The 24811-nt window shown below is 41.3% G+C and overlaps 1 protein-coding gene across 2 annotated transcripts in view; it reads left to right on the top strand.

Moving 5' to 3' along the window:
• The window catches only part of shisa9 (shisa family member 9), a 156704-nt gene that overhangs the window by 20576 nt on the left and 111317 nt on the right, over positions 1–24811 (top strand). For both annotated transcript variants that reach the window (XM_008123190.3, XM_062964649.1), the window contains exon 2: positions 4693–4820. In XM_008123190.3, the coding sequence (XP_008121397.3) occupies positions 4693–4820 (128 nt within the window). The remainder of the gene's footprint in view (positions 1–4692; positions 4821–24811) is intronic.

The following is a 24811-nucleotide window of genomic DNA, read 5'->3' on the forward strand; positions in this document are numbered from 1 at the left end:
CGTTTTGTTACGAGGCATCCTCTGTTAGTTGATGATCGCGAAATCGTCATCTGAAATCTTGTGGAGCTGCTGCTGGTCAAAAGGGGGAAAACTAGGGTGATTGGAGTCTTTCTTTCTATACCAGGCATGTATAGAAAGGTGGTAAAGCTTGTAAAGGTTTTATAATGACTGCCACCAATTTGTAAAGGACTATGAACTTCTAACACCAATTTGGAAAGATGCAAAACCACCAAAGACTCAGGGAGGAGACCGTTTACTTTAAAGGGTAGCGTAACTTGGTTTAGAATATATGCGACAGAGGCTTAGATGTTAGAAGAACAATAACAAGTTTATTCAGGCACAGAGCTCAGTGGTTACAATGTTGTGTGTCTCACTTAGAGGTATTCTTATTAACAGTTACAATACTAGAATGAGATGAATCGACTCTCTAAAGTATTACTTCTTTTACTTAAAGTAGTTAAAACTTCTTTCTCTGCTACTTTAAAACTGTTACTTCAATGGATCTCTGTGAGTCCAGCTGGGATTGGTTCCCAAAGTCTGAAACTTGGACTATCCAGTGACTTCAAACCACAGTCACCCCTGTGATATACTATCACAGATTCTCTGTGCCTTTCCAGGACACAGACTACATTAAATAAGTCACCAAACTTATTTAAAACCAACTCAAAATGAACAATTGAGTCTCCTTGATTCCATCAACCTAGAATCAATCTTCCCTGTGCCTCATCAGAGCACAGACTGACTTTCTTTTTTAAACTCTGCACTTCTTCAACTAAACGGCAGTTGGCTCCGCCTACTTCTCCATGGCAACCAGCCTCTGAGTGCTGAGATGCAATGACTGTAATACTTACCCTTTTAAAACATAAACACACAATTAAACATAACATCTGTAAACCAAAATTCGTACTTCATTACAATGAAAGATATCCGTTTTGTTCTGAGGCATCCTTTGTTAGTTGATAATCACAAAATTGTCATCTGAAATCTTGTGGAGCTGCTGGTGGTCAAAAGGGGGAAAACAGGGGTGATTGGAGTCTTTCTTTCTATACCAGGCATGGACAAACTTTGGCTGTCCAGGTATTTTGGACTTCAACTCCTACCATTCCTGGCCTCAGGCCCCTTTGTTTTCTCCCTCAGCCTCTTGGACGATGGGTCCATAGGTGACTGGGGAGACCTATTCTTGATCAACATTTTGCAGCACTGCCTATTTCGGAGGAAGTCGGCAAAGCCAAGAGCCAACTAAAAAATAACAAAGCCAGCAGACCTGATGGGATCCCTGCTGAGATCTTTAAAGAGAGTGGACCTGAGTTGACACAGCAACTCAACCAACTGCATTATATGGTCAGTGTAGACCAGGCATGGGCAAACCTTGGCCCTCTGGGTGTTTTGGACTGGCATGGAGTAGGAGTGAAAAATGACTGCAATTGCCCATCCCTTTACTAGCACGTAGTGATTGACTGCAGCGTTTTGTGTCGGCTTCAAGTTATTGTTCCAGTCAAGACATTACAACCAGCACTGTTCAATGCACCTCATCACTCTCAACTACAACATGTTCTTTTCTCCAAAAAGCTTACCTTGGATAGAGAGAATATTTTGCTCTCCTTCCTCAGTCGAGAGAATATTTTACTCCCCTTCCTCAGTCAAGACAATATTTTACTCGCCTTCCTCAGTCGAGAGAATATTTTGCTCTCCTTCCTCAGTCGAGAGAATATTTTGCTCTGCTTCCTCAGTCGAGAGAATATTTTACTCCCCTTCCTCGGTCGAGAGAATATTTTACTCCCCTTCCTCAGTCGAGAGAATATTTTACTCCCCTTCCTCAGTCGAGAGAATATTTTACTCGCCTTCCTCAGTCGAGAGAATATTTTATTCGCCTTCCTCAGTCGAGAGAATATTTTACTCGCCTTCCTCAGTCGAGACAATATTTTACTTGCCTTCCTCAGTCGAGAGAATATTTTACTCCCCTTCCTCAGTCAAGAGAATATTTTACTCCCCTTCCTCAGTCGAGAGAATATTTTACTCCCCTTCCTCAGTCGAGAGAATATTTTACTCGCCTTCCTCAGTCGAGAGAATATTTTATTCGCCTTCCTCAGTCGAGAGAATATTTTACTCGCCTTCCTCAGTCGAGACAATATTTTACTTGCCTTCCTCAGTCGAGAGAATATTTTACTCCCCTTCCTCAGTCGAGAGAATATTTTACTCCCCTTCCTCAGTCGAGAGAATATTTTACTCCCCTTCCTCAGTCAAGACAATATTTTACTCGCCTTCCTCAGTTGAGAGAATATTTTACTCCCCTTCCTCGGTCAAGAGAATATTTTACTCCACTTGCTCAGTCGAGAGAATATTTCACTCCCCTTCCTCAGTCAAGAGAATATTTCACTCCCCTTCCTCGGTCAAGAGAATATTTCACTCCCCTTCCTCAGTCAAGAGAATATTTCACTCCCCTTCCTCGGTCAAGAGAATATTTCACTCCCCTTCCTCAGTCAAGAGAATATTTCACTCCCCTTCCTCAGTCAAGAGAATATTTTGCTCGCCTTCCTCAGTCAAGACAATATTTTACTCCCCTTACTCAGTTGAGAGAATATTTTACTCCCGGAGCGACTATCCTTCCGGTGTTAATTACAGCCAAGCTTTTCCTGCCCTAGACAGTATTCAACAGTTATCATTCATAAGGTGAATTATTAATAACCGTTCGGGGATGAATACAAGTAAAATTCGTTTGCCTTATCCATCACTAACCACATAATCACACGGAAGAGAAGGAACGGCCTCGTATCATGTCGGACTCTTTTGTCACCGACTCAGCCCTGGCGGCTGCTGTTCCTGGAAACGGCTCTCCGTGCCAAGGACAAACAGAAGCCTTTCCCTTCCCACCAAACTGCAGCCTGATCATTTCAAAGGGTGATACTGGGAATTCAACGTGAGCCCATCTCCATGCCAAACTGGTGCCATGGTTTCTCGCCTTCAAACATTCTGTTGCATGAGAAAACCAGCCCAGACCCCTTGGGACATCTAGTTTACCTGGGCCAGGTCACCGCTCACTGAAGTCTCCTTTTCTCTCTCTCTTTCTCTCTCTCTCTCTGGCACCCAATGAAAGGCAAAGAGCACTCCTTGAATGCCTTGCTCTCGTCTTCCTCTGAAGGTCTATATCCGGGGTCCCCAAACTAAGGCCCGGGGGCCGGATGCGGCCCATCAAAGCCATTTATCCGGCCCCCACGGCACAAGGGCAGAAAGGGGTTGGGCTAAATGACCCAAGAGGTCTCTTCTTCTCTTACAACCTATTATTATTATTATTATTATTATTATTATTATTATTATTATTATTATCATCAACACAACGACGTTGTATGGCACAGCAAACAAGATAGATATGCTGGATTTCGTTTCGCAAAACCACAAGTCGAACACTTCCCAAGTGTCTAGGACTGTGTGATGTATTTTCGGATGATGCGTGCAGATCCCAGTAGGGTGGCCTTTTGCAGTTGGCAGATGGTGATTTTGTCAATGTCTATTGTTTCCAAATGCCGGCTGAGATCTTTTGGCACAGCACCCAGTGTGCCCATCACCACCGGGACCACCTGTACTGGTTTCTGCCAGAGTCTTTGAAGTTCAATCTTGAGGTCCTGATAGCGGCTGAGTTTTTCCTGTTGTTTTTCCTCAATGCGACTCTCACCTGGGATGGTGACATCAATGATCCAAACCTTGTTCTTTTCCACAACTGTGATGTCTGGTGTGTTGTGTTCCAGAACTTTGTCAGTCTGGATTCGGAAGTCCCACAGTATCTTTGCGTGCTCATTTTCCGATACTTTTGCCGGTTTGTGATCCCACCAGTTCTTTGCTGCTGGGAGGTGGTACTTGAGGCATAAGTTCCAATGAATCCTTTGGGCCACATAGTTGTGCCTCTGTTTGTAGTCTGTCTGTGCGATTTTCTTACAGCAGCTGAGGATATGATCAATGGTTTCGTCGGTTTCCTTGCACAGTCTGCATTATTATTATTATTATTATTATTATTATTATTATTATTATTATTATTATTAGAAACACAACAAGATGAGTCCACAGCAGACACTCTGCTGGCTGTTGTATTGGATCACACGTCGGACATTATTATTATTATTATTATTATTATTATTATTATTATTATTATTATTATTTGAAACACAACAAGATGAGTCCACAGCAGACACTCTGCTGGCTGTTGTATTGGATCACACGTCGGACACTTCCCATGTGTCTAGGACTATTATTATTATTATTATTATTATTATTATTATTATTATTAGAAACACAACAAGATGAGTCCACAGCAGACACTCTGCTGGCTGTTGAATTGGATCACACGTCGGACACTTCCCAAGTGTCGAGGACTGTGTGATGTATCGGCGAATAATGTGTGCAGATCCCAGTAAGGTGGCCTTCTGCAGCTCCCGGGATTTGAACCTGGCACCTTTTGGTCCGCATTTTAACTTTGTCAATATTTTAAATGTATGTTTGATATGTGTTTTGTAGCACTGAATAAGTGCCTGTGCGAGCCGCCTTGAGTCCCCTTCGGGGTGGAGAAAGGCGAGATACAAATAAATAATAAATAATCGATTGCGCCAAAACTAACATTCAGAAAGCCATCTCCAATGATGTAGTTTCACAGAAATGTGCATCTCTTATAATATCTTTCTCTCTTTTTATATAATTCTCCAGAGCTCTTGCTGATGTGATGCGCCCGGAAGCTCCCTGCACCACGGATCATATGGAAAGAGATCTCAACATCGTCGTCCATGTGCAACATTATGAAAACATGGAGACAAGACCGCCGGCTAATAATCTGCGTAAGTTGTACGGTTTTTTATTTGCTCTATCCTAAATGGAGATGTGTGTGATGGCAGGAGGCAACTGGTGAAGGAGGAGTTGCCTTCAGTTGTGTTGAAGTCTTTTCATTGGAAGTGGTCACGTCTTGGCGTGTTGGTTGAAGGATTCCCTCTTTGTTGTTTGGCTGGGTTTTCGATCTCTCCGTGTTGTAAAAGAGGAGCCTTTGGTCCTTTTGTGGCTAACGTCAACACATAGACGATCTGTGTGATCCTATGCATGCAAAACTGTGATGGACTTCCGCTTTGGACAATATACTTTGCTAAATTACGTAGTATCGAGATAGCCTTCAAGCTTTAGGAAGGTTAACAATGTCCTGTAGTTCATATATGTTGTGCCGTCGCGCCTGGGGCTATAACTCTTAGTGAAAGAGGCATGGACGTGACATCTTTCCCCAGGGGATTGCTTCTTGCCCTCCTTTAGGGAAACTGGAACTCCCAAGGACCAAAACACTGTAGATAACTCAAAACTGGTTTTATTGTACATAAAAAGTTATCCCAATAAGCTGGAAGTTTCAAAGGGGTAAAGGAAAATATACATTACAGTCTTTGGTTGTCTTAAGTCCAAGGAGCTCCACAGCTGAGAAGCTTTTCCAGGTCCCTCTTTCTCAATGGCTGTGAATGCCGGAACAATCCTCAGCCTCAGTCCAAATGGCCTATGTTTGAAGACACAGAGTCTTCCTCTAATGCCAAAGAACTGATTTGAAGGTGCTTGAGACTCCTCAACGTCATCCAGGTTGGTCTGAACATGAAGCAATAAGTCTCAAGGGTAAGAACCTCAGAATTGGTGCTGAGAGGTAACTTAATCAAGGGCTTTTAGAGCCAAGTCTCTCTCTCACGTCCATCTGGTAGAAAGCTTGATGGTGGAATGAAAAAGGAAGCACTGACCCACTCCAGGAAAGGGTGGAGTCAAACAACTGAGCTGAGGGAGCAATATAACTGGTGCAAACAACATTGATTGAAAGCTATAAATAACCAATCAATCCAACTACATTTACAGGGTAAGGCAAAATCAGGCATGATACAACAATTCAAATCTTGCAACTTAACAGTTCCACATATAGATGGCGCCACTTGCGCCGTCACATATGTTGTTGAAGGCTTTCATGGCCAGAATCATAGGGTTACTGTGAGTTTATGTTCCAGAAGCATTTTCTCCTGACGTTTCACCCACATCTATGGCAGGCATCCTCAGAGGTTGTGAGGCATGGAGAGACAAGGCAAGGAAGGTAAATATATATCTGTGGAGAGTCCAGGGTGTGACAAGAGTCCTTTGTCCCACAGTCTCTTTGCGTGCTCATTTTCCAAGACTTTTGCAGGTTTGTGATCCCACCAGTTCTTTGCTGCTGGAAGGTGGGACTTGAGGCACAAGTTCCAATGAATCATTTGGGCCACAGAGTTGTGCCTCTGTTTGTAGTCTGTCTGTGCGATTTTCTTACAGCAGGTGAGGATATGATCCATGGTTTTGTCGGTTTCCTTACGCAGTCTGCATTTTGGGTCATCAGCTGATTTTTCGATCTTTTTGATTGCCTTTGTCCTGATGTCTTGCTCCTGGGCTGCAAGGATCAGGCCTTCTGTCTCCTTCTTCAGGGTCCCATTCATGAGCCAGAGCCAGGTCTTCTATTATTATTATTATTATTATTATTATTATTATTATTAATTGCCTTTGTCCTGATGTCTTGCTCCTGGGCTGCAAGGATCAGGCCTTCTGTCTCCTTCTTCAGGGTCCCATTCATGAGCCAGAGCCAGGTCTTCTCCTTATCAACTTTTCCTACAATTTTGTCAAGGAACTTTCCATGCAAGGTTTTGTTGTGCCAGCTGTCAGGTCTAGTTTGTAGTGCGATTTTCTTGTACTGGTTTTGTCTGCTGTGCTTTGAGGGGTTTTGTGTTTTGACTTCAATCAAAGCAGGTTCTTCACTTTGCTGTACATCTTCTGCCAGGGCATGTTCTTCTTCTTTGACTGCTTGTTTTACTTGCAAGAGTCCTCTGCCACCTGATCTTCTAGGCAGATGATGATGATGATGATTATTATTAGGATGAGAATGTGATAGTGTAAGAATAGTCCAGAAATGTCATTTAAAAATAATTTAAAGTGTATTTGGACCCTTCATATGCCCATGCAATGCTTTGTTGTGCCAGCTGTCAGCTCTAGTTTGTAGTGCGGTTTTCTTGTACTGATTCCTTGTCTGCTGTGCTTTGAGGAGTTTCTGATTTTCGACTTCAGTCAAAGCAGGTTCTTCACTTCCCTTTACATATTCTGCCAGGGCATGTTGTTGTTGTTGTTGTTGTTGTTGTTGTTCTTCTTCTTCTTCTTCTTCTTCTTCTTCTTCTTCTTATTATTATTATTATTATTATTATTATTATTATTTCCAAGCCATCCAAGAGTTCTAGGAATGTTGTTGACTGCAACTGTGTATTTTGTCAAGTGAATCCATCGTGATCCCTCAACCAATACACAATTATCCCCCAAATATGTTACATTAGAAAAGTGATACAATGCCAGAACGCATTCATTTGTGGTCAATGCCATTTTCTCCCCAGTTTTCATGCGGATTGCAGCTGAGCTCAAAGGGAACAAGGATGTGTGGTTGTGCGTCTCTCTCTGTGTGTTGGAGAGACAGATGGTTGTGCAGTCCTTGGTAATTAAAGTGCTTTCCCCACTAGAACACCATGCAACCAAGCACTCCTCATTCTTCACATATCGTACAATAAGGATAACTCAGATAATATATCGATGGGAAAATATCATTCTTTCCAGCGATTGTGGGGACGATTTCAGCAAATCTCAGAGGGAGCTGGAAATCCTAAAAGGCATTGTAGATCATTTGGGAGTTGTAGTTTCTGGGATTTATAGTTCACCTACAATCAAAAAGCGATAGAATTGGGCCATACGTCTCACACAAAACTCCCATGACCAATAGAAAGTACTGGTTTTTGCCGACCCCTCTGAACCCCCCCTTGCGACCCCCCTCCAGGGGTCCCGACCCCCAGGTTGAGAAATGCTATTTTATTCCAACATTGTTAAAAAGCAATATTTCTGCATGCGGATAGCTCAACAATATATTTTGCTAAAGAACTACCGTTAAATGAAAGGTCCCGGCCACGTGTTGCTGTGGTGTCATACTTAGTGGGTTTTTGTTTGTGGAGGCAAGTATGAATGTTGTAATTAGTCACCTTGATTAGCACTGAATGGGCTTGCAGCTTCAAAGTGTGGTTGTTTCCTCCCTGGGGGAATCCTTTGTTGGGAGGCGTTAGCTGGCTCTGGTTGTGATACGAAATCCAGCATATCTATCTTGTTTGCTGTGTCATAATAAAATAATAATAATAATAATAATAATAATAATAATAATGACTCTGAGGGGGAATCCTTTGTTGGGAGGTGTTAGCTGGCTCTGGTTGTTTCCTGTCTGGAATACCCTTATTTTCAGAGTGTTGTTCTTTATTTACTGTCCAGATTGTAGAGTTTTTTAATGCTGACTACCAGGTTTTGTTGGTTCCCAGGAAGCCAATAATAATAATAATAATAATAATAATAATAATAATAATAATAATAATGATGACTCTGAGGGGGAATCCTTTGTTGGGAGGTGTTAGCTGGCTCTGGTTGTTTGCTGTCTGGAATATCCTTATTTTCAGAGTGTTGTTCTTTATTTACTGTCCAGATTGTAGAGTTTTTTAATGCTGGCTGCCAGGTTTTGTTGGTTCCCAGGAACCCAATAATAATAATAACAATAATAATAATAATAATAATAATAATAATGACTTTAAGGGGGAATCCTTTGTTGGGAGGTGTTAGCTGGCTCTAGTTGTTCCCTGTTTGGAATATTCTTATTTTCAGAGTGTTGTTCTTTATTTATTGTCCAGATTGAAGAGTTTTTTTTAATGCTGACTGCCAGGTTTTGTTCATTTTGATGGTTCCCAAGAACCTAATAACAATATCAATATCAATAATAATAATAATGATAATAATAATACATCACACAGTCCTAGACACTTGGGAAGTGTTTGACTTGTGATTTTGTGATACGAAATCCAGCATGTCTATCTTGTTTGCTGTGTCATAATAAAATAATAATAACTCTTGAGGGGGAATCCTTTGTTGGGAGGTGTTAGCTGTCACGGGTTGTTTCCTGTCTGGAATATGTCTAGCTGTGCTTGGCTACGCATTGGTGTGGCGTAGTCTGTTGTTATGGAAAATATTGTAATGGGAAGCAGCCTGTGTTTGAAGGGAAAGGGAAGGAAGCCTCACCGTCGGCACATGGTAGCCATTGAAGCCCCGCCTACCTGGCGAACATCACCAAGTTTCCCGGGGAGGGAGACTGCGCATGTGCAGTTAGAAATTTTTGGTTTTGGGGTTTTTTCCTGTAATTTGGATCTAATTTTATAAGGTTTTTTGATGGAAAGACATAGATTGGATGACTATGCCTTTTGTGGCCAAATTTGGTGTGATTGGGTTCAGTGGTTTTGTTGTTTACTCCATGGGAATTATGCACATTACATTTTTATAGATATAGATGTGTGCGATTTGGGGAACGGTTCTTGGTTAGCCAGGTTGAATAGCACTGAATAGCCTTACTGCTTGCAAGCCTGGCCGCTTTTTACCTTGCGGAATCCTTGGTTGGCCAGTTTGAATAGCAATTAATAGTCTCGGTGTGGCAGGGGTGAATGCTGCAATTAGCCACCTTGATTAGCATTGAATGGCCTTGCAGCTTCAAAGCCTGTTTGCTTCTTGCCTGGAAGAATCCTGTTAGTTGGCCCTGATTGTTTCCTTTCTGGAATTTCCAATTTCCTTGCTTTCAGAGTGTTGCTCTTTATTTACTGTCTTGGTTTTAGAGATTATATTGTTCTGTATTATTATGCCACAGTCATTAGGGCTATTTTTCTAGGGTTTTTTTTAAATTGAAATACATATTTTGGATGACTATGCCTTTTGTGGCCAAATTTGGTGTGACTTGGTCCAGCGGTTTTGTTGTTTCCTCCATGGGAATGATGCACATTACATTTTTATAGGTATAGATGTGTGCAATTTGGGGTGGATGGGGAATCCACAGTTGAATCGAGTGCAGTTCATTTTGGGTGGGTGGGTGAGTGGAGCCTTTTCTGAATGTTCAGGGGATCTTGATCGAGATACGGAAATGGCTCTGATTAGACATGATTTATCAATCGGTGTAAGAGATCTCCGAGGAGCTGCTGCTCCAGAGAGTTTGTCACTTTCATTTAGTACCTGCTTCACATTTCACGGAGGGCTGAAATGAAACCCATGACAACTGCACATTAGTTTTAGAAATATACAATGGAAATGAGCCTAGCACAGAGCGAGCTTCCAGTTAGAACGGGCCCTGGGCGAAATGCTTCCCGGTGAATGCTCTCCTGCACGCGTGGCCTCGCCATGTGCTTCCGTGGTGGAACGTTCCCACGGGAAAAGCGGAGGCAGGAGTTGCCATTTCAGTCTCCCAAAATGCCCCTTATGTGCAGGGATACTCTTGCCATTAGGGTTCATTTTTATTCATTTATCGCGTCAGAAGCAAATTGAGGATACAGTTATAGAATCATAGAATACTAGAGTTGGATAAATTGGATAAATTGACATATTTACTTTCAAACACACAGGGTAAACAAAAAAAAGCGACAAATTGGGAGCTAATGAAAGATTACCTAAGAAACGAAAACTTTAAGGTGATAATATAGATGATATGTATACACTCTTTGGATGAGCAACATTGGGCGAGAGATAGGCCTCGGGTTAAAAGAAGGACTGAACTTAAGAGGAAATTGAAGAGTATTGATTGCATCAAGGAAAAAAAAATAACACTAGATAATAGATGGAAGTCAATTTTAACGTATATGTGTGTCTTTGGTTTTGGTGGTTTTGTTTTTTTTTTGTCACGGCGGGAGGGGGATTATATGTTCACTATCCATGTTCAGTTTTGTTTTGTATTTCACGTATGATATAAGAGCACAATAAAAATTTATTGCAAAAGAATACTAGAGTTGGAAGAGACCTCATGGGCCATCCAGTCCAACCCCATTCTGCCAAGAAGCAGGACATCGCATTCAGGAGCAAATAATTTTTTATTTTGTTTTCGAAAAACAAGGAAAAAACTCAAACGATTTAAAAAAGGGGGGAAAAAAAAGGGAAAGATGGAAAACATCACAGAATATAGTATGTAAGTTACGGAACCATGTTAGTTAAAAAGTTCTACACACGAGTCTATTGTATCATCAAAGACATAGGGGGAGGGAGTGTTGTTATACATATTCGTTAGTAAAAGAAAAAAGTTCCAACTATGACATTTTCTGTAACAGGAGTAACAGATTATCCGTCAAGATCCAGGTTGATTTCTTTTATCTATATATATAAAAGGGTAATGAAATTTTGGCCTAGGACAAAACAACAAAACTACACATCCTAGAAACACTAAACTTGGCAGCACAACCCCTCATCCATGCCTCTACGTTCATACAACAAAAAGCTCCAGCTACTCCAGAAAACGGCCAGGCTTTGAGGCTGCAAGGCTATTCACTGCTATTCCATAAGGATTCCCATAAGCCATAGCAACGCGTGGCCGGGCACAGCTAGTCTATCTATATATATAAAAGGGTAATGAAATTTGGGCCTAGGACAAAACAACAAAACTACACATCCCAGAAACACTAAACTTGGCAGCACAACCCCTCATCCATGCCTCTACGTTCATACAACAAAAAGCTCCAGCTACTCCAGAAAACGGCCAGGCTTTGAGGCTGCAAGGCTATTCACTGCTATTCCATAAGGATTCCCATAAGCCATAGCAACGCGTGGCCGGGCACAGCTAGTCTATCTATATATATAAAAGGGTAATGAAATTTGGGCCTAGGACAAAACAACAAAACTACACATCCCAGAAACACTAAACTTGGCAGCACAACCCCTCATCCATGCCTCTACGTTCATACAACAAAAAGAAAAGAAAAATAAAGTCCTAATTAGAGGGATAGGAATAATTATTTTTATCCAATTGCTGCCACTTAGAAGGCTAAGCTCCACCCACTTTGTCTCCTAGCAACCCACTCAGCCTAGGGACAGGCAGAATTAGGCCTCACTTAGGCCTCTTCCACACTGCCTATAAAATACAGATTATCAGATTTGAATTGGATTACAGTATATGGCAGTGTAGACTCAAGGCCCTTCCACACAGATATATAACCCATTTATAATCTTAAATTATTTGCTTTGAACTGGATTATCTTGAGTCCACACTGCCATATAATCCACTTCAGTGTGCATTTTATACAGCTGTGTAGAAGGGGCCTCATATAATCCACTTCTAAGCAGATAATATAAGATTATAAATACAATATGTAATAATTACTGTGATATAATAATACAGAACAATATAATCTCTAAAATCAGGACAGTAAATTAAAAGCAACACTCTGAAAGCATAAGCCACAGCAACGCGTGGCCGGGCAAAGCTAGTCTTCTTATATTGTCCTTTCATTTCTTCTCTTCTCTTCCAACTCTGTATAATATTCCTTCTCCTTATTTTATCCATTAACTGATTTCTACCCTTGATGGCAGTCAACTATCTCTTTGGTTAGTAAGGTAAAGGTAAAGGTTTTCCCCTGACATTAAGTCTAAACGTGTCCCACCCTAGAATCACAGAATCATAGAAGGGATGTCTAGTTTTGTTGTATGAACCTAGAGACGTGGATGATGGGTTCTGTTGTCAAATTTTGAGGTTGGGGGGGCCTTTAGATTTGTTGTTTTGCCCGGTGGAGAGATACCATTCTCCTTTTATATATATATATATATATATATATTAGGCATGTCCGATCAATGAAAAAAATGTTACAATTCTCGTTTCTAAAGTAGGGGGCGCTGGTGCTTTGATATAGAAAGTATTTCCGATTTTTTCACCCAAAAATTTCGGATATTTCTGAAAATTTGTAATGGTTCTAAATGTTTCTAAAATGGCGGACGTGCATGCGCAATCGCCAAAAAAAAAAAAAAAGGAACCGAGGGGGGGGGGGCTTTACAGGGCTCTCCCGCCCTCATTTCTTGAGCTATCCTCATCAACCCTAGCCCCTACCTTTGCGTCCATCGTGGAAGCTTCTGATTGGCCGGGGAGCGGCAGCCATGTTAGGCTGCGCTAAGCTCCCATTCTAGGTAGGTTGCAGAAACAAAAAAAATTAAAAAAATATTTTTAAAAATATATTTTTAAAAATTTGGGGGGAAAAAAATTAACGAAACATTAAGAGACAATTAGAGAATGGGCCAACAATGGTTCGAATTACATTGCTGGTTGCGGTGTGAGACAATGTCTCGGAATGCGTATCAAAAAGCGAGAACAATCTGAAATAATTCCGATATACGATTCAAAACGATTTTTTGGACATGTCTAATATATATGTGTGTGTGTGTGTGTGTGTATTCATTCTATTATTATTCTATTATTGTAGTATATTATCATATTATTACTATTATATTATTATTATTATTCATTATTCGCAACTACATTGAAACTAGAATAGAGAGAAATCAGCGTGGAAACTGCAAGAGGTCCCATAGATTGTTGTACATGGAAATAATGGTAGTCAATAGTTATGATTTATTAAATACAGTTATATATTACAATTATATATTTCTGTTATTTAAACTATATATATTGTGAAATTATGGTTTTTTTCTTGAAATGACACACCACCCAAGTCATGCTAGGTTTTTTGGTGAATTTTGACACACCAAGAGCAAAAGGTTGCCCATCATTGATCTAGACGCTATACCCCTATTGATGCAGGCCAAAATCCCAGAATAAAACAAAACATTATAACAGCAATAACAAACAAGCTTCACCCAGCAACCAATTCCAGTGCCTATTGTCTTCGTGGGCTAATTGCAGCAATAAAGGAGAGGCGGATAAACAAAGTGTATAATCATATGATAGTAGATACGGGTAATGGCTTGAAATTGTTAATGGAATCTGACTGTATTCATGCCAATGTGCATTCCTCATAATAACTCAGGTGTAGTATCATTCCTAGGCTCTGTTGTGGTCAGTTGGTGGTTGCCATACACGCAAAACTGGTGGAGAATATTCAGAGAAATGTATAAAAAATATCTAAATAACCATCCTCTTTAAAGCATGCCTCCTGAGAAATGCTAGTTCGTGTCTCGTTTCCATTCAGCTCCTTCGAATGTGTTAGTCTTGTTGACTGTTCTGGTTCACTCTGGAAGCAGGAGGCATTTCTGCTGGAACGGACTCAATTGGCAAGAGTTCTCGCTACCATAGAAATGGAGAAAAATCGGAACGTATGTAATGGTCCTAGAGATTCCCGGGAGAATTGGTGCCCAGAACTGCCTTTCAGAACAGCTTCTAACAACTTAACAATCGCCATTCATTTTCAATGATCACTCTCATTAGCAAACAGTCAACACAGATTCCCGAGACAGCGAAACCAGAAGCCAGTCTGAATGAATAATACAAGGGTCGAATGAAAAGTAATGCCTCCACCTTCATAACTCCTCAACAGATGGCAGTCCTGGTTTGTTCAGGAGACTCTCCTCTACAGTTCCATTTGGCGGGAAGCCTTAGCAATGAATGGTTGTGTTGTTAAAGTGCAAAGTACGGAACCCTGTGCAGACGGGGAAGCCTTAGCATTGAACGGTTGTGTTGTTAAAGGGCGAAGTATGGAACCCTGCGCAGACGGGGAAGCCTTAGCATTGAACGGTTGTGTTGTTAAAGTGAGAAGTATGGAACCCTGCGCAGACGGGGAAGCCTTAGCATTGAACTGTTGTGTTGTTAAAGTGAGAAGTACGGAACCCTGCGCAGATGGGGAAGCCTTAGCATTGAACGGTTGTGTTGTTAAAGTGCGAAGTACGGAACCCTGCGCAGACGGGGAAGCCTTAGCATTGAACAGTTGTGTTGTTAAAGTGTGAAGTATGGAACCCTGCGCAGATGGGGAAGCCTTAGCATTGGACGGTTGTGTTGTTAAAGTGCGAAGTATGGAACCCTGCGCAGACAGTCGGTCAATGCCTTCCTTTGTATCGCAAACTGCAGGAGCACATGGTCACTTGCCCCTAAGGATCCGACCACTTTGACTGTATTGATCAGGTTTTCCACATTTGTTAAGATTAGATCAAGAGTAGCTGATCCCCTTGTTGCCTCTTCTACCTTCTGGACCATAAAATTGTCTGCAAGGCAAGTGAGGAATTTGTTGGATTTTGTACTTTTGGCCAAGTTTGTTTTCCAGCAGATATCGGGATAATTGAAATCGCCCATGACTACTATATCTCTTCTTTGTGCTTGTTTGCTCAGCTCTTGACAGAAGGCTTCATTAAGTCCTTCATCCTCTGGGCCTTGTAGGGGTAAGGGCGGCAAAATGGAGGCAATACCATTTCAAATCCATTCGTAGAGATTTGGGTTCCTCTCATCCTGTGCGAGGCTGATTTTCCCTTCCTTTCTCAGCAATTACTTCCTTTCTTCTTCGTAGTTTCTGTTGCATCACACAAAAATGTCCGATCGCATGGATATTCTTCATCCCTTCTTAACCGTCAACGAAAGTAACATCTGGTACAAGACTTCTGACTCTTTTTTTTTTTTGAATAATTTTTATTGAAGGATAGGGAGGGGGGAAGGGGGGAGGGGGGAAAAAAGCCCCAAAAGACCAAAAAACCAAATGGGATAAGGAGGGGGAAGGGGGAGCGATATGATAAAAGCTGGAAAAGAGAGGGAGGGGAAAAGAAGAAGAAAAAGTCGAAGAAAAAAAGAGAAAAAAAAGTCGAGCTTCCTTTCTTCATTAAGGTGGGGGTGGCGCAAGAAACCCCCCCCCAAAAAACCCAAAAAATGCAAAAGAGTATAAGGGAGTAAATTCAGCGGGGGAAAAAAGTCCATCATGCTTCTCTTTACTGTATCCTATTTGTTGTATGTCAGGTTCAGATAAGCATCTTAGTCTTGTTTTCTTTCATCCATTCTTTAAATACTGTCCAGTCGGCCAGCCTCATCCTGTGCGAGGCTGATTTTCCCTTCCTTTCTCAGCAATCACTTCTTCTTCGTAGTTTCTGTTGCATCGCACAAAAATGTCCGATCGCATGGATGTTCTTCATCCCTTCTTAACCGTCAACGAAAGTAACATCTGGTACAAGACTTCTGACTCTTAACATGATCGCTTTTCTATTTAATGCCGTCGGCTGATGGAGAGGCCAGCGAAGACTCGAAAGCTTCTGCGACACATTCTGTGCATTTCGGCTTGGCCGGTAAAGCTATCACTGTGAAGTGGGCTGTATTGATGTGTGTTACTGATAGTGAGTTGGCTTGGTAATGAGTCAGCAGCATATCCCGGGGCGAGATTGGGCATGCAAAGCGATCCTTCATCCTCCTGATTGCGGAGGGAGAGTGATGCCGGAGCCTGGCAGCTGGAGAGTAGAGGAAAACTACCTGGTTCCCCGGAGGCCAGCGTTTGATCTCGACAGCAGAAAGCACGTTTGGTGACAGCGAGGGCAACGATTGGGCAGCGGTCCAAAGAGACGTCGTCGGCTGAGTGGCGCAATGCAACACTGATGATCTGTCTCCCCTCCAAGGATTCGGTGATTTCATGTCCCCTTGAGCGCCAACCTTTTTGTCTGGGTCTGTCTCGGGCCGGCGGCGTGCTAATTAACATTTCTCCCGTTCCGAACACAAACGGTGCTTAATCACTTGTTCGTTCAACGCATAGGGAGTAATCCCATTATGTGTCATCCCTGCATTGTTTAAAAAATGGTCAAAGCAAGTACAGGAGAGTCTCACTTATCCAACATAAACGGGATAAGCAAAAACATTGAATAATAAGGCAGGTGCGGAGAAGAGATGTTGGATGTTTATTTAATCTATATATATATATATATAAAAGAGTGATGGCATCACGGCGACCCACAAAATAACAAAACTACAGGCCCCCCAACCTTGAAATTTGACAACACAACCCATCATCCATGCCTCTAGGTTGATACAACAAAAAGAAAAGAAAAATAAAGTCCTAATTACAGGGAGAGGAATAATAGTTTTTATCCAATTGCTGCCAGTTTGAATGCTAAGCTTCGCCCACTTGGTCTCCTAGCAACCTACTCAGCCCAGGGGACAGGCACAGTTAGGCCTCTTCCACAGATTATCAGATTTTAACTGGATTATATGGCAGTGTAGACTCAAGGCCCTTCCACACAGCTATATAACCCATTTAGAATCTTATATTATCTGCTTTGAACTGGATTATCTTGAGTCCACATTGCAGTATAATCCACTTCAGTGTGCATACTAAACATAAAGACAACCATACAACAGACATTCAATACCACCACGACCTCAACAATTTCTCACCAACACCACCAGACTTCGCCACAGCAACGCGTGGCCGGGCACAGCTAGTCTATATATAAATGAGTGATGGCATCACGGCGACCCACAAAACAACAAAACTACAGGCCCCCCAACCTCGAAATTTGACAACACAACCCATCATCCACGCCTCTAGGTTGATACAACAAAAAGAAAAGAAAAATAAATTCCTAATTAGAGAGAGGGGAATAATTGCTTTTATCCAATTGCTGCCAGTTAGAAGGCTAAGCTCCTCCATTAAATTTTGTTTTTCTTCTTTCTTCTTGTTTGTTTTTTATGGTAATATATATGACAGAAGCTGAGATGTTTAAAAGAACAATAACACGTTTATTCTGGCACAAAGCTTAATGGTTACAGTAACTTTCTCTTTAGAGGCACTTTGGTTAACAGTTGCAAAGCTAGAATGAGGTGTTTCAAACTTCTTAAAATGTCACTTCTTTCTTTACTGCTCTAAACTGCAGTCACCCTGTAAATTACAACCACAGATTATCTGTTCCTCATCAGGAGACAGACTACCTTAAAATAAGTCACCAAACTTATTTTAAATTGACTCAAAAATAAGCAATTGAGCCTCCCTGAGCCCTTCAACTGAGGGTCAGTCTTCCCTGTACCTCATCAGGGCACAGACCAACTGCTTCTTTTTCAAACCTGCACTTCTCTACCAAAACGGCAGTTGGCTGCGCCCACTTCTCCATGGCAACCAACTCATGAGTGCAGAATAACTGAAATATTGACCCTTTTAAAACGCCATTAAACATAACAGCTGTAAACTAAAAAATTCATGCTTCGTTACAGCGGGATTAAGGAAAAGCCTGTTAAATGTCAAATTACGTTAAAGGTAAAGGTAAACGTTAAGTCCAGTCATGTCTGTCTCTGGGGGTTGGTGCTCATCTCCATTTCTAAGCCAAAGACCGGGCTTGTATGGCAATCTTCCATGTGGATGCAGAGGACATTAGCCCCCACCTTTGCGTCCATCGTGGAAGCTTCTGATTGGCCAGGGAGCGGCAGCCATGTTAGGCTGCACTAAGGTAGGTTGCAGAAACAATTTTTTTAAAAATTTTTTTTGGGGGGGGGGGAATTAACGAAACATTAAGAGGCAATTAGAGAATGGTCCAACAATGGTTCGAATTACATTGCTGGTTGCGCTGTGAGACAATGTCTCGGAATGCGTATCAAAAAGCGAGAACAATCCGAAATAATTACGATATACGAATCAAAACGATTTTTTGGTCATGTCTAATGTTTAGCCTGCAGAAGAGAAGGCTGAGAGGAGACATGATAGCCATGTACAAATACATGAAGGGAAGTCCTAGGGAGGAGGGAGGGAGCTTGTTTTCTGCTGCCCTGCAGACTAGGACGCAAGGGAACAATGGCTTCAAACTACAGGAAAGGAGATTCCACCTGAACCTCAGGAAGAACTTCCTCACTGTGAGAAGGGCTGTTCGGCAGTGGAACTGTGGTGGTGGCTTTGAAGCAGAGTTTGGATGGCCATCTGTCGGGGGTGCTTTGAATGCGATTTCCTGCTTCTTGGCAGAATGGGGTTGGATTGGATGGCCCTTGAGGTCTCTTCCAACTCTATGATTCTATGATTCTCTAGCCCTGAGCTTGGCATCAAAGTGCATTAATCCTGCAGTGTAGATGCCCCCTTGGAGGCCTCGACATGAGTAGAATCTGACTTAATGGCAAAGAGAAACAATAAGCATTGGAACCGCTCATTATCTCCGCGTGCTCTCCAACCCCGTGGGGGATCCGCTTGTCATTCACGGGCTGCGGGGAAATAATTCTGGAAACCAAGATGTGCTTTTTCCAGCTGCCGGGGTGACGTGTGTGTTTGTGTGCGAAGTGGCTTCATTTGTCTTTCTTGCACAACGGAGACGAGAAGCTTCTGGGTTGCTTAAGCTTCTCTTTTCACTTCTCTCTCTGGACACTGGGTTTTTGGCATCGGCTTCCTCTCCCCACAAAGACAGAGATGTTTAGTATCACACAGAGCATGATACTAAACAACTATGAGGCTTACTTACTTACCGTATATACTCGAGTATAAGCCGACCCAAATATAAGCTGAGGCACCTAATTTGACCACAAAAACAACTGGGAAAACATTGACTCCAGTATAAGCCAAGGGTGGTAAATTTCAGAAATAAAAACAGATACCAACAAAATTACATTAATTGAGGCATCAGTAGGTTCAATGTTTTTGAATATTTACATCAAGCTCTCATAATACAGTAGAGTCTCACTTATCCAACACTCGCTTATCCAATGTTCTGGATTATCCAACACATTTTTGTGATCAATGTTTTCAAAACATTGTGATATTTTGGTGCTAAATTCGTAAATACAGTAATTACTTCTTAGCATTACTGCATATTGAACTACTTTTTCTGTCAAATTTGTTGTATAACATGATGTTTTGGTGCTTAATTTGTAAAATCATAACCAAATTTGATGTGTAATAGGCTTTTCCTTAATCCCTCCTTATTATCCAACATATTTGCTTATCCAACGTTCTGCCGGCCCGTTTATGTTGGATAAGTGAGACTCTACTGTACCAATAAAATTACCTTAATTGTGACATCAGTGGGTTAAATATTTTGAATATTTACTGTATTTCAAAGAAAAACAGTAAACTAACTCTATAAGTGGAAAAGCAACAATAACTTTATAATCATCATCATCATCCTATCTCTCTGCCCCGGGGACTCAGGCCGGCTTCCAACATATTAACAGGCAAACCTAGAATGCCTACATAAACAAGGCAGAGCTAGATATAGATCTATCATTGCATATACTAACTAGCTTTGCCCGGCCACGCGTTGCTGTGGCTTATGCTTTCAGAGTGTTGCTCTTTATTTACTGTCCTGATTTTAGAGATTATATTGTTCTGTATTATTATTAATCGCTTTGAATGCGATTTCCTGCTTCTTGGCAGAATGGGGTTGGACTGGATGGCCCATGAGGTCTCTTCCAACTCTACGATTCTATGATTCTATGATTCTATATCACAGTAATTATTACATATTATATTTATAATCTTATATTATCTGCTTAGAACTGGATTGTATGAGGCCCCTTCTTCACAGCTGTATAAAATGCACAGTGAAGTGGATTATATGGCAGTGTGGACTCAAGATAATCCAGTGCAAAGCAGATAATATAAGATTATGAATGGGTTATATAGCTCTGTGGAAGGACCTTGAGTCTACACTGCCATATAATCCAGTGCAAATTAGATAATCTGTGGAACAGGCCGAGGCCTAAGTCTGCCTGTCCCCTGGGCTGAGTTGGTTGCTAGGAGACCAAGTGGGCAGAGATTAGTCCTCTAACTGGCAGCAATTGGATAAAAGCAATTATTCCTCTCCCTCTAATTAGGACTTTATTTTTCTTTTCTTTTTGTTGTATCAACCTAGAGGCGTGGATGATGGGTTGTGTTGTCAAATTTTGAGGTTGGGGGGCCTGTAGTTTTGTTGTTTTGTCCGCTGCCCTGATGCCATCACTCTTTTATATATATAGATTTCACATGTGTATTTCCCCCTGAAACCTTTGCAAACCCTCTCTCTATGTGCATTTTCCTCCTGCAATATTTGCAAGCCCTATTTATCAATGTTTATATCTATCTAGACATCTCTGTGTATGTGTGTGTGTGTGCACATGCGCATTTGTGTGCACATGCGAGGTGTCGGGAGTGCCGTCGACTGGACCGGAAACGTGATAAATGTTCTCGGCTGTTTCCAGCTATCTGTCCGTTCACGGGTTTGAAAGGCACATTATGGAAGTCTATGCAGCGGAGACTGGACGGCGTGAGAAACGAATTTGTTAAAACGAGGGCAACAGCCATCATGTGTATATATTTTTTTTCTTGTTCTTTTCGGCACCGACTGGGAAAATAATGAAATTAGCTCAGAGTTCTGACACTTTGTAATAAAGGCAAATTATATCAGCCATCTCCTTACCCTGCAGTTATAGCAAGAAGAAGAAGAAACGAAAGACGCAAAAAAAAAAGAGAGCAGGAAATAGCGTGGAATCGTCAAAGCGCTTTGAAGGGCCTGATGCTGCCGAGTGCTGACGGAAAGCCTTTCTGAATTTCATTGAATGAAGAGCTAATTGGAAGAAGTGAGCTTTCCTAATTGTCATTAAATACAAATTGAATTGAAGCTAATTGTGTTTGCATTCCATTATGTTGGCTCTTAATGGCTGCCTGGATCCCATTGCTTGTCTTTCAGAGTTGTGTTTTCCTTGCCAAGATGCCCAGATCTCAAGGCATGTCGGCACTCACCGTTTGGTTCGGCCCGGCGGTAGGTTATCGCAGCTTAACCTGGGTTAAGCCCAGTTTAATGTGTTTTCCCTCCCGGTTAAGCGAATTCCAAGTCCAAATCCTGAGCCAGCAACAATGCGTTCTTGGGAGATAGCCTTGTCGAAAGGCAAAGGGTTTCAGGAGAGCTTAGGCTTAAGTGACCCGTTAAAGTCCATTTATCTTACAAAATCTCTTCTCTGATCACAAGATAAGACATGATGTGAATTTTAGAGCTCTCTATATGAGTGGTGAAGATGCAACCACCAAAGACTCAGGGAGGACATCTTTTACTTTTACTTCTTCTTCTTCTTCTTCACTTTAGATGGTAACGTAACTTGGTTTAGAATATATGCGACAGAGGCTTAGATGTTGGAAGAACAATAACAAGTTTATTCAGGCACAGAGCTCAGTGGTTACGATGTTGTTTCTCACTTAGAGGTATTCTTATTAACAGTTACAATACTAGAATGAGATGAATCAACTCTCTAAAGTATCACTTCTTTTACTTAAAGTAGTTAAAACCTATTCCTCTGCTTCTTTCTAACTGTTACTTCAATGGATCTCTGTGAGTCCAGCTGGGATTGGTTCCCAAAGTCTGAAACTTGGACTTTCCAGTGACTTCAAACCACAGTCACTCCTGTGATATACTATCACAGATTCTCTGTGCCTTTCCAGGACACAGACTGCATTAAATAAGTCACTAAACTTATTTAAGACTGACTCAAAATGAACAATTGAGCCTCCTTGATCCCATCAACTGGAATCTATCTTCCCTGTGCCTCCTCAGAGCACAGACTGGCTTTCTTTTTTAAACTCTGCACTTCAACTAAATGGCAGTTGGCTCCACCTACTTCTCCATGGCAACCAGCCTCTGAGTGCTGAGATGCAATAACTGTAATACTTACCCTTTTAAAACATAAACACACAATTAAACATAACATCTGTAAACCAAAATTCGTACTTCATTACAAGCGGTTTATTTATTTATTTACAGTACAGTAGAGTCTCACGTATCCAAGCTAAACAGGCTGGCAAAACCTTGGATAAGCGAATATCTTGGATAATAAGGAAGGATTAAGGAAAAGCCTATTAAACATCAAATTAGGTTATGATTTTTTATGTATATTCTGCCATTCTCACCCCGAAGGGGATTCAGGGCGGATCGCAATGTTCGAGGGTTGAATGAAAAGTAATGCCTCCACCTTCGTTTTTTTGGTTTGGATGGGAATATTTTAATAAATCAAATGCAGAAATAATCCTTAGAATGTGCTCTTCAATGGCCACTATTCCCTTTCCCATATCATCACCAGACAATTGGATACATTTCTGCCAACGATGAACAAGATTTCTGAAGCTGTCACAGAAGAAGTCAACACTCTGTTTCCGCAACCGGCGTCTCACAGTTGTCTCAACATCCGATAGCCAAGCAAATAAGGTGACCCACATGTTCTTGTGAAATTATGTTTGAAATTTCTCTCTGAGTGATACGACGATCGTCCTGAATCAATCTGTCAGCCTTTTGCTTGTGAAACTCGGTGGTTGCAGTCACAGGACGTCCAACTCTTTCTTTGTCATGCAAGTCAGATGTTCCCACCTCAACATCTTTAAACTTATTCTCCCAACGACTCACAGGACTCACATCAACACAATCCCCATAAACAACTTGCATTCTCAGATGAATCTCCTTTGGGGTGACACCTTCTGCTGCCAAGAATTCAGCGACTTTCAAAACAATAGCAGAGCAGCAAAGAGTCAAGCACATGGCTTCCTAATGGAGTCTCAGAAAAGAGTAAGTAAGTAAAGTAAAGTAAGTAAAAAGTTTATTTGTATACCGCCCTCTCTCCCGAAGGGACTCAGGGTAGTTTCCAATATAAAATCAGCATAAAACATTGTACAATAAAACACTGAAAATACTATAAAACGCTATAAGAATTAAAAACAAAAACAAAACATAACAATTGACTAAAACAGTCACATAAACAGAAGGAATATAATCACTCAAATAACATATGAATCTGAAAAGAAAAAAAAAGAGTCCTAATGGAGTCTCAGAAAAGAGTCAAGCACACAGCTTCCTAATGCAATCCAAGGAAAGAGTCAACACAAACTAAGCCTTTAAATGCAATCTCAGACCGGGCTTACCTAAAACAAGGAGCAAAGCTGACTTCTTGCCTCCTCACTTCTGTGTGAACCCACTGCCACTATTCTGTTATTTTGTTCCATTGAATATTTTGGGATTCGTGTTCATGATATATTCCTGGTTTTATGGATTTTTCCTAGAGATTCACGTTCCGGTTTTAAGCCCTGTTTTGGATTTATTCTGCCTTTGGATTGTTTCCTGTGATCAGTTTGAACGGACTTTTGCCTTCTGTATTAACTCTTGGATTTTACCCTTTGTTCACCCCAAAGTATTTTGCCCTTTTTAATATATGCTTTGACTTTCCGGGGCTCCGGAAATGGAGGATTTTCCTCACTATTTGTTTTCCTGCCCTCTGTTTTCTGAGCCAAGAACTCAAATCCTGAGGCTTATTCTTGATCTCCTTCAAACGAATACTGTGTCAGAAAAGATTTTCTACTTTTTGGCTGACACTATCCCTGTGGTTACTCATAAAGTGTCTCTTTTTGCCCCGACAGAAAATTCGGTCAAGACTAATTTCTGATATTGCAGTTGACTGTGCTGGGGATACTGTGCTGGCTGTTTATATCCAAGGTGTCCCCCCGAATAATTTTAATAATACTGTATTTACTTGGTTTTACTAGGTTTTTAATTAATGCAGTTCTAGTCCATGCAGCATGTAGTATTTTAAGGGTGTATCTCGCCATTGATATATGTTGCATTTTAATTATTTATATCGGATTTTATTGGTGTATTTTATATTGTACTAGCTGTGCCCGGCCACGCGTTGCTGTGGCTTATGGGAATTTATTTATTTACATCACTTTTACCCCGCCTTTCTCCCCGAGGGGACTCAAAGCGCCTTACAATAAATAGGCAAAAATTCAATGCCTAAAAACAATGTAAAAACAACAATTCATATAAAAAAATCTACAAAACAACAATTCATATAAAACAGATACCATTGCAAAATAAAATCACATTATATAAAATTTTAAGTATGTCCAAGATTAGAATCCTTTGTTGGCCAGGTGGAATAGCAGTGAATAGCCTTGCAGCCTCAAAGCCTGGCCGTTTCCTGGAGTAGCTGGAGTAGCACTCTCAATCAAAGAAGCCTGGCTACTTCCTTAGTAGGGGAATCCTTGTTTGGCCAGATTGAACTGCACTGAATAGTCTTGCAGCTTCAAAGCCTGGC

The sequence above is a fragment of the Anolis carolinensis genome, unplaced genomic scaffold, assembly GCF_035594765.1.
Source record: "Anolis carolinensis isolate JA03-04 unplaced genomic scaffold, rAnoCar3.1.pri scaffold_13, whole genome shotgun sequence".
Lineage (NCBI taxonomy): Eukaryota > Metazoa > Chordata > Lepidosauria > Squamata > Dactyloidae > Anolis > Anolis carolinensis.